General features: G+C 32.3%; 2 protein-coding genes across 3 annotated transcripts; one reads left to right on the forward strand and one right to left on the reverse strand.

Moving 5' to 3' along the window:
* Positions 1–350: 350 nt before the first annotated feature.
* Positions 351–6,847, forward strand: LOC100259138 (protein disulfide-isomerase). Its single transcript, XM_059734655.1, has 10 exons — positions 351–655; positions 1,430–1,460; positions 1,580–1,867; positions 1,960–2,148; positions 2,276–2,401; positions 3,351–3,488; positions 3,585–3,704; positions 3,917–4,034; positions 4,881–4,993; positions 6,172–6,847. The coding sequence occupies exons 1-10, from the start codon at positions 468–470 to the stop codon at positions 6,358–6,360; spliced, it is 1,500 nt and encodes a 499-aa protein (XP_059590638.1). The 5' UTR covers positions 351–467; the 3' UTR covers positions 6,361–6,847.
* A 4,527-nt stretch (positions 6,848–11,374) lies between these two features.
* On the reverse strand, positions 11,375–13,815 carry LOC100259216 (two-component response regulator ORR9). Of its 2 annotated transcripts, none has more exons than XM_002284468.5 (5): positions 13,471–13,815; positions 13,202–13,359; positions 12,286–12,363; positions 11,917–11,984; positions 11,375–11,776 (listed from the first exon to the last, which is right to left on the reverse strand). In XM_002284468.5, exons 1-5 carry the CDS (start codon positions 13,628–13,630, stop codon positions 11,518–11,520), a joined length of 723 nt encoding a protein of 240 aa, XP_002284504.2. In that variant the 5' UTR covers positions 13,631–13,815; the 3' UTR covers positions 11,375–11,517. The 2 variants fall into 2 exon arrangements, with proteins under 2 accessions (XP_002284504.2, XP_010664202.1); XM_010665900.3 differs by having other exon boundaries at positions 12,286–12,369; positions 13,471–13,813.
* Positions 13,816–16,423: the final 2,608 nt, after the last annotated feature.

A 16,423-nucleotide genomic window follows, 5' to 3' on the forward strand; every position in this document is an offset into this window, starting at 1 on the left:
TCCAAAAAAGTCGAGGCCATTTATTCTATCGTTTCAAAAATTGAAGATTTTGAGGTATACATCCAGTGTAATCAGTAACTTCACGACCGCCTAGAAAGCACATACAATCATTCGCCACGTCTGCAATAACAAATCTTGGGCTACGTGGCATAATATCATTGGTAGAACAGATAAAATCTCAGTCGGCTACCATACCGTGTTGGCATACTCACCCTATACGTTTCTTAAACGACGACCAGTCTCAACTATCTTTAGAAAAACGTTCACTATGACAAGGCGAAACCAATGGAATCATCCCACGTGGACAATCCACCTTAAAGGAAGCGAGTATATGAAAATCTAACTCTCGAGCGTCTAAGAGGAAACCCAAATCGCTCACGAGGCACCTTCCATGTTGGTGTCGTGTCCTCTCTACACAGTTTCTTATAAAAAACAGAGCCCGTGAGATAGAGTGAGAGTGTGTGGAAATGGCGACTAGGGTTTCGATCTGCTTGTTTGTATTGGCTTTTGCCTTCTCAATCTTAGCTTCGTCTCCGGTGAAGATCTCGGCTGCGGAGGATGAAGCTAAAGAGTTCGTCCTCACTTTGACGCACTCTAACTTCTCTGACATTGTCAGTAAGCACGACTTCATCGTCGTTGAGTTCTACGCTCCATGGTAATTCGGTTCTTGTTCTTGTTTTGATTTTGGATTTATCTCATTTTTCTCATTTAAATGTGCTGAATCGTGTCAGATCTTGATTTTGAATGTTTTATTTGTTTATGTATTTTTTTTATTTTTGGAGATTTTGTTCAAATTAATGATCGCAAGGGAAATTAAAATTACAATTTTCTGGTGATTAGGGTTTCTCGATTTCAAGAAAGCAAAAAGTCCAATTCAGCTGTGCGTAATAGCACAGCTATTTTCGTTAGTGGGGGTGACTACAAGTCTAAACCGCTTAAAAGTAATATATATATATATATATATATATATATATATTTCGTTCCGCCGAAACACTTCATGAAAAGACAACATTAGATCTAGAGTTGAAATATGATGATGTTATGCTCTCTGCGTGAGTGGTGCTGAATTTATGGGCTTATCAAGTAAATGACTATCCGGGTCCTGATGTGGTTATGAAAATCTGTATATGGCTTTGTGTAAGTTTGTTCTCAAGACAATATGTATGTCTTCTCCTAGTAAGATGGTATCTATTTAAATTAGGCTGTTTTACTGGAATTGATTCTCATGTACCTTCTGCTTATGGACATATGAGTCAATTTTCCTTCATTTTCTTTCATTTTCTGCACCTTATCACTGGTGCTTCATATTTGTGATTCTATTATTGATGTAATCTATTAAAGTGTTTTCATAAAAGAATCTGCCTTTGGTTGAAAATGTGTATTTGTTTCTCCTCTGGTGGTAATGCTTATATTTGATCTATTATTACAGGTGCGGCCACTGTAAGAAAATTGCACCTGAGGTGATTAAAAATTTCTCGTTTCTATTGCTTAAATTCAATTTCCTCCTAACATTTGGGTAATTGTTTAAAATTATATTCTCAGTTCGTTGACATGTACAAGTTTGTTCTCTAATTTGTAGTATGAGAAGGCTGCTTCTATACTGAGTAGTCATGACCCTCCAATTATTCTTGCCAAAGTTGATGCCAATGATGATGCAAACAAAGAGCTTGCATCAGAATTTGAGATTAGGGGCTTCCCAACTCTTAAGATTTTGAGAAATGGAGGGAAATCTATTGAAGAGTACAAAGGTCCTCGTGAGGCCGATGGTATTGTTGAGTATCTGAAGAAACAAAGTGGTCCTGCTTCTGCTGAGATAAAATCTGCTGAAGATGCTAGCAGTCTTATCGTTGACAATAAAATTGTCATTGTAAGTGGTCAATGGCTGCTTTTCTTTCTTGTTTGCATTTTCTTTTCCTTTCAGGAAATTCAGCATTACGTACTTTTTCCACATCTCTCTAGGTTGGAGTGTTCCCAAAGTTTTCTGGAGAGGAATTTGAGAACTTCACGGCTGTAGCTGAGAAATTTCGCTCTGACTATGATTTTGTTCATACTTCGGATGCCAAATTCCTTCCTCGTGGGGAATCATCAGTGACTGGCCCCTTGGTTAGGCTGTTGAAGCCATTTGATGAACTCTTTGTTGATTTCCAGGTATCTTTTAGTTTATTGTAATATTCACTCTGCCATTTCTGTCTGTTTTAGCATGTTTTTCTTTTAAATATTATATTTCAGAATACTATGCATGGTGAGGTATTTCATTTGAGGCCTTTGCTTGCAGGATTTTCATGTTGATGCTCTGGAGAAGTTTGTTGAGGAATCCAGTGTGCCTATTGTCACACTCTTTAACAAGGATCCTAGCAACCACCCTTTTGTTATCAAATTCTTCAATGGTCCCAATGCCAAGGTGAATAGCTCAGATTATAGAATTTGAAAATTTAGTATCTATTTTCTCCAATTAAAAATAGAAAATAGTTGTAACTTCTATAAATTGAGGTTATGGTTAGAAGAAACAATTTTTTTAAAAATTGAGGCTTTGAAGCTTACCTTAAAAAGGTTGTGGTTTTTGAAAACAGTTTAAATAAATTGAGGTATTAAAAAAATTTTACTACCTCAAATTATAAAATTTTTTTAACTAATTTGTAAGCACGTATTTTTAAAAACAATTTAAATAAATTGAGGTATTAAAAAAATTTTGCTACCGCAAATTATAAAATTTTTGAAACTAATTTGTAAGCACATATTTCTAATATCAATTTAAATGAGTTGAAGTATTAAAAAAAATTTATTACCTCAAATTATAAAATTTTTGAAAGTAAATTGTATGCACATACTGTAAGCTTATACTCTTTGTATTAGAGTTTCTACTTTTTACATAGAAATTATTACTAATTTTTGTGTTTTAAAAAAGAAAATAGGAAGTGTATCCAAAATGATACTTAGTTTATTATTTCTTTTTTTATCAATTGTAGTTTTGAATGCTATGCTAGAAGTAAAAATGGATTTCTTTAATATTCTTTGACTTCATTAGCGGGCAATTTCCAATGGAAGTTTTGTACAATTTTTATGAATTTGTTTTAATTTTTTTAATGGCTAACTCCAATTTGCATGGAAGTCACTTGCACCTAAATTCTGCTTTAAGTTTGTGATCCGAAGTTGCTTGTTATTTCCTGCATCATCACCTATTTGACTATCTTAATGTCACATATGATGCATCCACACCTCTCTTTAATCTTGTTGTCCCCTTGTACTTCTACTCCAATCTCAATCTCATTCCTATTTCCCCCTTCCAACCATATTACTATTATGCCTGTATTTTTTCTATGGGATTCCTGTAATAATTTTGAAATTTGCAGGCCATGCTGTTTCTAGACCACAGCAGTGAGCTTTTTGACGCTTTTAAGTCAAAGTATCATGAAGTTGCTGAACAATACAAAGGAAAAGGCATAAACTTCCTCCTGGGAGATCTTGAAGCTAGTCAAGGTGCTTTCCAGGTTAGTTACTTTCCACCCATCCAGTCTCGTATTTGTACTTCTTAGAAATATGTATCTTCTTGACATGCTAAGCATTCCATCTATTTGAATGAGCAGTATTTTGGACTTAAGGACGACCAGGTGCCTCTCATCGTTATACAAACCAATGATGGACAGAAATATCTGAAACCTAATTTGGAGCCTGACCATATTGCACCTTGGGTGAAGGAATACCAGGTAATACACCTGCTTCTTTGATTTAATACTATTCTTCCATTATGATGATCGAAGTCCCTCATTGATGTTCGTACTGGAGAGATGAAGTTGCTTAATTGCTGGAGTTTTTTCCTAACTGCTTTTTCTGTGGCTATAAGATATTTATGCCATTGAGAGTGTTTCTTTTTGCGGTTATGTCTCAGGATCTTTCTAACTAAAGTACATTGCTGCAGGATGGCAAAGTGCTACCATACAAAAAATCCGAACCTATCCCTGAAGTCAACAATGAACCTGTGAAGGTGGTCGTAGCTGATACCCTCCAGGAAATAGTTTTTAACTCTGGAAAAAATGGTGAGCATTAGCAAATAGTTCAGTTGATTGATAATCCCTTGTTTTCTAGCATGTTGCTTGGTTAAATTTTATTGTTGTAGTATTTCAATGGTCATTTTTTTTTTGATAGGTAAATAAAGAGTACATTATATTCATTATGGTTATTGAACAAGCAATTTCTATTTTTGTGGAGTTAATTGTTCCCAAGATAAGTTCCTTTAGTAGAGGTTTATTCTAATTTATTAGAAATAATAAAAAACTTAAGGAAACAGAACATGGAAATGTGTCTTACTCTTTGCTTTGATTTCTTGGATAATTTCTGAATTTGGTCTCAGTTAGCATTCAGCAAATCCTGCTGTTTGAGTCATATCTTGCAAATTTATTTCCTACCATCAAATAGCAGTTATTTTATTATATCTTATAGAATGAATCAAGGAAACAGTACATGGAAGTATAGATGCGTATATTCATTCCTATACTATAAGAAAGGTACAAGAATGACATTCCATTGGAATCTTGCTAATGTTACCTCTGCTACTTTCAGTATATTTCTAACTACACAGTTCCTTTTATCATGATTGAAATTTTGAAGTGATGCTTTATAGTAAAGATGAGCATGAATCTTTTGCTTGTTCTCTTTTATATTTGAATTAATGAAGAGTTATATAGATTCTTTTCATGCGTTTTCTGCTCCTTATCTTAATGGATATATTATTATATGGATGAAATAGTGAATTGGTTTACAATATCAATATCTACATTACAGTTCATGCATGGAATCTCAGTGATAGATCCAAAAGTTCTCTTCCTCCTACCTCATGCATTTAACTTACATATAATAATATTGTGGCCAACTTCATTCTGCAGTTCTGGTGGAGTTTTATGCTCCTTGGTGTGGGCATTGCAAAAAATTGGCTCCAATCTTGGATGAAGTTGCTATCTCCTTTGAAAATGATGCTGATGTGGTCATTGCAAAGCTGGTAAGATTTCTTATCCAATTTAGCATTGATGTGGTCATTCTATTATTCCACTACATAGCATAAACTATCTTCCAATGTTTTACTGCATTGAAAATTGTTTTCCAATGATAGAGACATATCTAAATCCCTGCGACACAATGTATAAGAAAACATTGAGTCGAACCATTAAGTAGCAAAATTTATGCTTATAAAACTGCTGAAACTTTGTGTGATAATACCCTATGATTCCCTTTGAGTCGTACCATACTGTTGCAAGTTAATGCCAGTTTGGGACAATACCTAATGCATTACAGCCAAAATTTTCAGGATTTGTAGCATTGTGGTTGAGGATGATTGTAACAAAGATAACCTAGGTCACTGTTCTCGTATTCAACTTTTATTGTTGCACCAGACTCATTAGCTATTGTAGTGGTGTTCATTAAATCTACTATTAATTAGTTGAAATTCAGAAAAAGTTATGAATGTAAATTCTGGCCCATCAAACCTTTTTGTAAACAATATTCTTCATAGTTGTTTCTGTATCAATGGAAGTGATAAATTTGTCTTCCACAATTGTGTTGATATGTTCGGGATGCTTTCTACTGTGATTGGTTAACAATTAATTTGCATGTCAAAAATTTTTCAATCTTTGAGGCTTCTGACCTGCTTATCTGGATCATTTTCTTTTGCAAGAAATTCTTCTTAGCGGCTGTATAGTTTTTCTTTCTTTTTATCAGAAACAAACATGTCATCTACATAAAACATTAAAGCAAACATGTTCATTTTTTATTTCTGTTGCTAAAATTTTGTTAAATACTCATCTCTTTTTGTTTTATTCCATTTATATTGAGATCCTTTGTGTCAGATATCATTCATCTGATCATTATTTGAATTCTCTACTCTCCCTGTGTTTCCCAATTTGCCCACTGTTAGGATTTCATATGCATTCTGACTCCTAATCTTGGGAGAAACCTTACTCTTTTCTTGGATTTCTTGACATCTTTGTGTAGATATGAATTCTTTTACCCGATTACTGTGAATTTGTTAAATATCGGGACAAGGTTGCGTGTCTTCTAGGTCAAAAAGGGAATTTTAAGTGTATTTTTTGTTTTGGATATGATGATTTGATTTGTGTAGTGATGAATCCTTTTTTGGTTGTTTGTGACGCCATAACTTACCTCCTTGTACTTGCTTTCTAGGATGCAACTGCAAATGATATCCCAAATGACACTTTCGATGTGAAAGGATACCCAACTCTGTACTTTAAGTCTGCTAGCGGAAACATCTCGCAGTATGAAGGGGATAGGTCGAAGGAAGACATCATTGAGTTCATTAAGAAGAATCGGGATAAGGCTGCTCAGCAAGAAGGCTCAAAAGATGAGCTGTGATGAGGTAAAAGTCACAGTTTGTTGCTGACTTCCTCTTCCATAATCATTCTAGGGAATGTTGGGTTTACCCTCTTTTTCCAGATTGCTGGGGAGGTTTTGAAATTGATTCATTTTCCTTAAATGCAGTGAGGGCATCCTTGTCATCTGTGAAGAAGATACAAACATTTCCCAGTTGGGTACTACTGGTGGCGACTATTATACAAAAACGATCCATGGATGAAGGCCTGATCTCTCTCCCTCTCTGCATTCCTCCTTACCACCATTCTCTCTTTCAGTTGAAGTTTTTATTTTTAAAGTTAGAATAAAATGGGAGGGGTTCGTCTGGCTCTAGTAGCTGCAGTAGTTTTCGGTTTCCAGTTTTGATGATATTACTATAGTTTACAGTGTAACAATTATGTGCCTGTATCTGCTCTAATTTAGAAGTAATATTTCTGGTACTAAGATTTTCTTATATTGCCAGTGAATATATTTATGTGTTTTTGGTCTACTTTTTTGTTCTTTTTTTTTTTTTTTTGAGGAAAAAGAATATTTATTGCCTCACGTGGAAGTGCTGGTGCATACTCCACCATGACTAGGCTTCTGATAGGGAATAATGAGCCCTTGCTCTTTCATGGTGGGATTTACTAATTCTCTATCTATATACTGAATTTACAAATCAAGCTAACATTCTTTTTGGGTGATAATGGGGTTGATTTTTTTAGGTATCCCGAGTTTGAAATTTAAATAAATAAATTAGAGACGGGTTTAAAAAACTTGTGTGGTTTTAGGAGTTGTTTCTGGTCCATTATGCATCAAAATTAATTTTAATTTTTTTTGTTATTTTTTTATTTTTATATAATAATGATAATAATTACTTTTTAATAAAATAAATTATAAAAATTTATAATGTTTTAATTATTTATAAAATATATTTATATATTTATTTTAATGTAATTAAATTTTTTTTAAAAAAAATCATAAAAGGTTTAATGGGATATGGAAAATTCACATTCCTACGTCCAGTCAATGTTGTCATCCTAATTCCTTAGATATCCATTTGTACTTTTATATATTATTATTATTATGTATTTATAAAAGTATTTTTATTTTTACTTGGTTTTATTTATTTATTTGTTTATGAGGTATAAAATATTTATATTTTTATGTTTCATCCTAAATAAGTAAAGACATTTATAATAATAAAATTGTCAAAAGTAAATCAAAACAATATTTTTTTTTAAATGAATCATATCGTAAATAAAAATCAGATTTAAATTTATTCTCAATTCTAAATTCGAAGTAGAGGGTTGTCTCAAACAAATCTTTTTGACCTTTTTCTCCTACACCTACACGTGAGGTTTGTTTTTCTTCATTTCAAGTACCAGAGTGGCCGTAAGCAAAAGAGGGTGGCCCAGACGGAGACCCACCAGTGATTATCATTCTTATTATTTTGGGTCTTTCCTCGGCCCACCCACTAATATCATGATAAACTGGGAACATTGGGGTATCAAAAAATGATTAATGTAAGACATCCAACTAATTAACATACAAGATAGGATGATGATTAATGTGATTATTAATTTTTAACAAAAGTTTCCACCCTCTCTTTTTCTAATAATTTGACAAAAGTTTCTCCCTAGGTTTCAAAGATTTGTTCCTCCCTTTCGGTGGAACCGGCTTATTAATCGAATGATGTTGTGGATTCCACACTTCAATCACTCTTATCATTTCAGATTTGGAGTGGACACTAATTTACACAAATCATATGAATATACCCTTTACTAGACTTATATCATACGAATGAAAATATCTTGCTCATACATGATTGAAGTACCCACTAAAACATACAATGTATTGTATATATAATATGAAGATTAAGTGCTTATCCATATGATATTCTAAAAAATTAGGTGTGTCGTTGTATATATATTCCTTTCATATTTAATACATTTATTCATCATTGTCAAGCTTGATGCATTGAATTAATTAAGACTTCACGGTCAAGTTTTAACTAACATAAGATCTCAAAAGGTCGATATTATCACATCAGATGATTTGATATGCATATTTCATCTTTCGGCTAAATTTATAATTTTTTATATTCATAGAATTTTTAGAAAATTTTGTGGCACATTAGTGTTTTTGTATGTAATTAATTAATTTTTAGGATAAATTTCATTCACCTCTTTGAAGATTTCGGTTAATACACTTGATTCAATTGGTTTAAAATTTCATCAACTATATCTTTTATCATTTTATTATTTTCACTCATCTCGGTTTTTTCATTCAAAATAATAAAGGTATTTGGTGAAACTTCAAAATCAATAGGGGTTAGTGTACTTAACACGAACCTCTCATGGGTGTGAATGATCCTTGAATTTTACTCACCATTAGATTTATAAGGAATAATAGATATCTTTAAAATCTAGATAAAATTAAAACTTAGAATAATTTGTTAAGACTAACTATTTACTCCCTTTAAATAAGCCTTTTAGTGGGTGTTTGATAAACTAACTTAATAACTTAATTTAAGTCATCAAAAAATTTAAGTATGTTTAGTAAAATAACTTAATGGTATGACTTAAAATTAAAAACAATTTTAATAAATAAGTAAAAATAATTAATTTATTTTTAAGTTAATATTTTTATTTTACTTTTTTATTTCAATTTGTCTTACTTATCTCTACGATCTCTTTTATTACTTTACGACTTTCATTATTACTTGATCTTACTTATCCTATTTATAATTTATAAAGATAAATATGTCGATTCGATAATTTAGAATAAATTTTAAATTAATTTTATCGAATAATTTTAATACTTAAAATAATAATTAAATAATAAGTTTTAAATTAATCACTTAAATATAATTTAATTTAAAGTAAACTTAAAATAATTAAATAATAAATATTAAATTTTTTCAAATAACCCCCCACTCGAGACTTGAAACTCTTTACCCTTTTAAATAAACCATTTGGTTATCACCGCTCACCTTACCTCATCATTGCCATATATTACTTAGGTTAATTGATTGTTTTTAACCTTTCTACACTTGTATAAGTTGAATCGTAATCCACGTCAACTTCTAATTTTTTAAATGTGCATTTCTACTCGATGTCACGTGGAATTAAAAAAATTACGTTGAAACATGTAAATACTTCTTCATTTTGAATTTTTATTTACGTGGTATTTGTTTTTTTTTAACTTAAATTTAAATAAAACTTAATTTAATTTAATTTTAAATATAACTTAATAATATTAAATATGAAATTGTTTGTTTTTTCATAATGAAAGTTAGGTGTGAGGATTGAGATTAAAAGTGTGAATTAACTTACTTCTTAGATTAAATAAAAAATCACATATTTTAACTTTTTTTTTTTATTTAGTTAAAAATATTGGTAAATAAATTAAAAGTTCAAAAAACATTAAAAGCAAACCAATGAGGTTTGAAAGTATTAGCTCAAGGATACCTCTAAATAAAATTTTGATATTAACAAATCATGGTTAAGTATTAATGATTTTGAATTAGAAGAATTTCAAGTTTTGATTTGAAATTTCAAAAGAAAATTCAAGAAAATCATCAAATGGAAAAATGAATGCAACATCGAGACATATGGAAGACCTTTCAATCTTATGAAGTATATGTAAGGGGAATGTATGAGTGCATTTAGGTTTTTTTATTTCAATTCATACATCATTAAAAATTTGGTTTATACATTAAAGTTAAATTTATATTAAAACCCGTGTGTTCTCACACAAACCTTTGGCAAACCATTTTAAATTCGATATATTTATTTACCTAAAGACCCTACTTAAGTGTTAGGAGTGAAAGGAATAGACAAATATAGGTTTTTCGAATCAAAATAGGTGAATTAGTCAAATGGATTAGTCGACTGAATCAACCAATTGGGGTACTAGTTAATTGATTATACCTTCCTGGTCAAGGGATGCAAAAATCTTCTCTCTTTTCTAGTAGCTATGCATTTTCGGTCGATGGGTAGGTATTCCTAATCAAGGTCTGATCGAAGACTCGATGGTTACTTATCATACATTTATTACCCAACGGCTAGTCAATTAGTTGAACCAGAGCTTAACTGATCAAGACTAATTTTTGTAGTTTTGCCTCTCAAGACTAAAAACTTATAAGTTGAGAGCTTCACTTCATTTATGAACTAGAGAACACCTGCAATCAATTGCCTACCTAGCTGTATTCCATTCAAAGCTCTCATTTATTTCTTTTGGTGTATCAAACTCTTCACTTGCATATCCTTTAGTGCACCTTATCATTCATCTTAACTTTCCCTTATATTTAAGCTTTATTTAGTTAGGTTTTATTGTGATTAAGCGGGGTTGTATGAATAAAAAACTTCAATTTGGTAATTACTTAAAAAGTATTATGTAAGAACCAATTGGAGTTAAAATCTAAGTGTAAACATTGTGGAAGTTTGGTTGAAACTTTAAGGATAATGAAATATATCCTCACGCAATTAAGAACTTGAGGATAATGGACGTAGGTAAGAAATATCGAACCACTACAAAATTGTATTTGATATCTTTAACTTAAGGTTTTAGTGCTTTGAATTTATTTTTTATCCTAGTGCGCATGACCTTCTATATCAAGCTATATTTTAATCCTACGGAAGTTTTATTTGAATTGATTTTCTCACCGTCAAATAAAAGCTTTTATTTAGCCAATTTTTTTTTTTTAAATACATAATTTTTATTAGAAAAAAAATATCTAAATTTTATTTTTGTTTATGTAAAGACTTATTTCTAGTTTGATGTAATTTAATTTTATCACATAAATATTACTCTTAAAAAATATAATTTTTATTTGGGGTTTTGTTTATATATATATATATATATATATATATATATATATATATATTATCATATTTTGAGATAATAAAAAAAAAGGGTCAGATGTATTAACACTTCTGAATCATTAGTCTGGTAAATCGACTTGTTTTTCCTCATATTTGGTAAGTCATGCTTCTAAATACTGAAAATTATGAAAGAATTGAGATTAATGCTATGCTCATAGAACTGTTCATGATCTATTTGAACTGATATTGGAACCAGCAGTAGTACGTACTCTGATGAAACATAGGGTCATATATATGCCCCATAACTTGAAAATGCACTATACCCCATTGAACTTTACTACTTATACAACCCCTAATCTTTTAGTTTTGATCTTCTCTCTAAGGGATCTGCAGACACTAATGCCTTCCTTTTGCAAACTCCATTGTTGCTCTTACTGCTGCTGCAACTAGTACTGTTGTTTTTATTTATGTTTTCGTCATCCTCGTTACTACTGTTGATGTTTTCACAGGGGTACTGGCTAAGAGATTTGAGTAGATGAGGTTGAAGCTTCTCCAAATCCGATAACTGAACAGGCTTCAACAGGAAATCTTCTGCCCCTCCTTCCAAACACCTACTCATCATCATCGATCCCACCAAAAGTAGAAAAAAGGGCACTCATAAAGTGATATATTCTTCCACTAAAAAATATATTACTAGAAAAAATGGAAGATGGTGTCATGGGAAGAAGAATAAGGAGAAGAGGAACCTTACATGTTGATTCTGGAGGGTACATTCTCTGATGACATGACAACAACTGGAACATCTTTCCATGAAGATCCCTATAAGCATAGATGTACATGTAGACCAGACTTTAGGTTATTTTCATAAAGAAGACAAGCCATGGTTAATTGTGAATTGTGATTTAATCTCTTTCAAATTTCCAAGTGTTGAAGGACCACACTGAGATTCAAACCCCAGTGAATCAGATGGCGACCAACACTTTAAACATTGAAGGAATTAAAGCATATGACATGTACACTGCAACATGCATTTATGGGAGTCTTCTGAGTTCTGACTGCAGAAGTGGGATGGGATTAACCAGAAAAGAAAAAGAGAGAAGAGGGGGTGGTGGTTGTTAACCTTGACTCGTTTCAGCAAATCATAACCGCTCATCCCGGGCATACAATAGTCTGTCATGATCAAGTTCACTTTCAACCCCTGCATCTGATCATTTTCATGTTCAAACAAAAGTTTATAATATAATATACGCAGATCTTGTTCATTTCATGATCAAGTTGGATTATACGTAACTACCAAGATAAGAGGAAGATTTGAGGAGAGAGACAAAAGAATGTGAATCTTGAGGCTTAGGCTTTTGTGGGTTGCCGTGTTTGATATGCATGTTAAAATGCCAATCATGTTGTGATGTCACAAGATGGATTGTTGCCATGTTTAGGTTATCACAACTAGGTATGGGTGGCCTTCAGGCCTTGGCTTCTCTCATGTGTCATATGATATCATAGTATGGTCATTTTCCTGGGTTTCCTCTTTTGCTGGTTATCCTTGCATTTTTTTTTTTCAGGTTTTGGAATTCCAAACATGGTAGATATAGTAAAAATGAGAAATCAGAACAAGAAAGAAAGAAGAAAATTTGATGAAATTTGGGATGTGGATTGTTTGGTAGGTGGAATGTTTTTCAGCCATTTCTCAAAGGGCAGTCTTTAGAATAATAAAACTCTTTTTAGTCAGAAAGAAAGGTTTTCTTCAGCATTTAATTTTCATTGTTGAAAATTGCCTAGATTCAAGGTCCCAGAAAACCTGAGAAATTAAATTTTAGACAAATTATGATGAACATTGAATTGTGTATGAGAATCAAGTATCAGTAAAAGAAAAAATGAAAAAAAAAAATGGATCCATCTAATAAAAGATGTGATAAAAAGAGGCTACAGATGGTAAAGTATAGACAGAAAAGAACATCTAAAAAAATCTGGTAGCTTTAAAAAATAAGGCCATGTTATGGAGATGAAATCAATTGGAGAAGAGAAGGCAATCTGACCTCTTGCTGGGAAGGTTTGGCTGAAGAAGATGATGATGAGGAAGAAGAAGAAGAAGAAGAAGAAGAAGAAGAAGAAGAAGAAGATGTAGTATCATTGTCTCGGCCATCTAGCAGACCCAGGTACTCAAGAGCTTTATCCCCAGATTCCACGCAAGTCACTGAAAATATGGAGAATACCACAGCAAACAGAAAAAGAAAAAAAAAAATCAAACCCCATCACACAGTAGAATCAAAATTGTCTAGAGACCACAACCCCATGTACACTATACCATGATATGAAGAAACAGTGAGCAGCTTCTCCAGAAGCTTTCTGTCAATAAGACTATCATCCACCGCTAAAACATGAAAATGCTGTTCCAGCTGCTTCTGCTGCTGGGTGCTTTCATTGTCTTGCTTCATTTCCATCTGCTCTAACGAAACAAGATCCATCCTAATTCTGCTCAGCCTCTCTCTCTCTCTATGTATATATATAATTAATAAGTATGTTAGAGAAAGGTAGTGGTGGTGGTGGCGGTGGCGGTGGTAGTGGAGGTGGAGGAGGTGGTGGTGGTGGGAGAATGCCGTAGGTTTTATTTGAAGTAGTTGAGAAGCAATGTGGGTTGGAGTAGAAGGAGAGGCGTGTGTGTAATATTTATTTTTTATTTTTATTTATTTTTTTGTTATTGTGGTGTGATCTCCAGTAGATTCTGTAGACGGTGTTGGTACAACCACTGTGGGCTCCTCCTCCCTCTCCGTTTTTTCTCCCTTTGGATTTTGGATTGATTGCCCACCTATTCCCCCCATGTCTTTCTTCCCATTTCCCCTTCTTCTTAATCAACTTTTAATTGATTGCCTTTATTATTAGTTATTACCATCACAAATATATACCCCCACACACATACATACCCTTTCTCCTCTCCTTTCTAATAAATAATACAAGGGTGTGAGAAGATTAAAATCTGTGAATCATTTTCTTCAATCATAAACATCAACCACCCATTTGACTTGATGGCTTTATTTCTAGACCCATTAGAAATAAATAAATAAATAAATAAAACATTTTCCTTCTCATTTTCTAACTCTGACTTCATTTTCAATATCCGAATTTTGAAAAAGAAAAAAAAAAAAAAAAACCCAAATGGCAAAGTTACTCATGACCATCTTAAAGTGGGCAGACAGCCCCCACTACCAACTATCAAAACATGTTGCAGTATCCTTTTTATTGTAAATGCATTGACTAAATTATATAAAATATTTATATTGAATTTCAATGTATTTATCTTTTTAAATATTTGTCTGCCACTTAGCCTCGTGGCACTCGTACACCACCTACCATCTACCACCCTTCTATTGAGTTTTATAGTTATTCTAAAAGAAAAAAAAAGTTTTTATTTTTTTTAAGTATTAAAAATATTTTTAAAAATCATTATTAAACACATTCTAACTTATTTATATTAAATAATTTTTATATTTTTATATTTTTTGAAAAGAAAAAGAGTTATTATGAATTGAGAATTTCCATACATTTATTGTGAGGGCCTTTGACCAATGTTGGAATAACAAATAATAACAATAATAATAGAAAATGATAAATTTGGATTTAGGGTTGAATTAGGGAAGTAAGTAAGACAGCAACTAAGCAACAGAAAAAGATACTGGATTTTACTAAACAGGCTTTAAACAGCTGAGGCATAATAATTACAAGTTAGAGGACTGAAAAGGAAAAAAGAAATAAAAAAAAATGGGACCACAATCAGAGCGGAGAGTATGGAATCAATCTTTTGTAATAATAGTGATGGAGACACGAAATAAATAAAGGTTGGGGGACCAGGGACCCACTAGCAATTTTTGAAAATCTATGGTGGGCCTTCCAAATAAAATCTTTGATGGGCCCATTCCTATTCTGCTCTAAATCCCCGTCTTCGAATCTGTCCCCATCGAGGGTGTCCAAAGCAGAAAGTTTTTCTTCACGGGGGTCAGTCTGAAATTTTTTTTCACACTCGAGTGTTGGGCCCACATCTTGTCTGACACGTGTCGTCCCCTCCACGCTTCACCGCCTTTTATCGTACGTCTGATATTGCCACGCTGATCGCGACGAGTGCCCTCCTGAACCGTCTGATTCTCATGCTTGCTTTATTTTTATTTTATCTGCAAGACTGCAACAACGTAAAGTTTAGGGTGTTGACGCTTTGACATCTTCCAATTATTTTAATTCCTACGTCTAAATTTTGAATTATTTTATATTCTTAAATTCATAAAAATAATTAAATAAATATTTTTAAAACCCCAAAAAAAAAAATCCTAATTTTTACCAATCAAACAACTCAAAATTCCAATTTCTTTTTTTTATCTTTTCTTTTTTGTCATTTATCAGTGATAAAATAATAATTAAAAAATAAATTGCAAACCTTAACAATCTTGAAGGGCTAAACGTGAACTACATGGTGATAGGATGTTGACAGGAGAAGATTTTTCCTTTTTTTTATAAAAAAAACAAATAAATAAATATGGTTGGGGGTAGGTTGGCCCACACAACCCTTTAAGTCACTGGCTAAAAAGTTACACATAAATCTTTGGATAATCTTTGATAGAAAAAAGCAAAGTGTGTTTGGTGACAAATCTTTTTTATATTACTTTGATTGACCAAATAAATTTTGTAGCAAAGTGTGATTGTGTTTATGTATTTTTTGACTTAGAGAAGCAAAGTGAGGGACCCACTTCACCCAAAATGAGGCCATTCATTACTCATCTTACCTTACTCCTAAATCAAATGAGATTTCTCTAGATCTGTGGTCCACATCTACACCCACAAATAACCTTTGTTTTTTTTAATTTCCCATTTCCTTTATAATTATTATTGTCTTTCTAGGTAGTTTGCGGAGGAAATTTCTCCCTCCACTTGCCCATCAGCCATTTAAATACCATCCTTTTGTTTTGGGGGGTCGCCCTCATTTTGACTTGTTGCTCAATAACAACCTATTGGAATATCAATTTCCTGCCTTTGTTTTTTCCACAGCCACGAGGAAAAAGGGGATGTGTATCTTCATTACTTTCCTTCTTCTTCAAGTTTTAATTATTTGTATAAATAATAAGTATCTGAAATCACATAACTTGGCTACATACATTTTCCCTTTAAGCATGTAACAAAAGTCATTTTGAGCCTAGTGGCATTCATGACCCTTGGTTGATTAGGCATAAACCACCTTATGTGAAAATTAATTAATTTCAGTGAGAAAGGTCAAA

The sequence above is a fragment of the Vitis vinifera genome, chromosome 18, assembly GCF_030704535.1.
Source record: "Vitis vinifera cultivar Pinot Noir 40024 chromosome 18, ASM3070453v1".
Classification (NCBI taxonomy): domain Eukaryota; kingdom Viridiplantae; phylum Streptophyta; class Magnoliopsida; order Vitales; family Vitaceae; genus Vitis; species Vitis vinifera.

Excerpts from the sequence above, each read along its gene's own strand:
- LOC100259138 (XM_059734655.1), top strand. The coding sequence starts at position 468 with ATGGCGACTAGGGTTTCGATCTGCTTGTTTGTATTGGCTTTTGCCTTC. Across the intron at positions 2,149-2,275 it reads AACTCTTTGTTGATTTCCAG|GATTTTCATGTTGATGCTCT; the intron begins GTATCTTTTAGT and ends CTTTGCTTGCAG. Across the intron at positions 2,402-3,350 it reads TCAATGGTCCCAATGCCAAG|GCCATGCTGTTTCTAGACCA; the intron begins GTGAATAGCTCA and ends TGAAATTTGCAG.
- LOC100259216 (XM_010665900.3), bottom strand. The coding sequence starts at position 13,630 with ATGGATCTTGTTTCGTTAGAGCAGATGGAAATGAAGCAAGACAATGAA. Across the intron at positions 12,370-13,201 it reads CCAAACCTTCCCAGCAAGAG|ATGCAGGGGTTGAAAGTGAA; the intron begins GTCAGATTGCCT and ends GAAAATGATCAG. Across the intron at positions 11,985-12,285 it reads ATTTGCTGAAACGAGTCAAG|GGATCTTCATGGAAAGATGT; the intron begins GTTAACAACCAC and ends CTATGCTTATAG.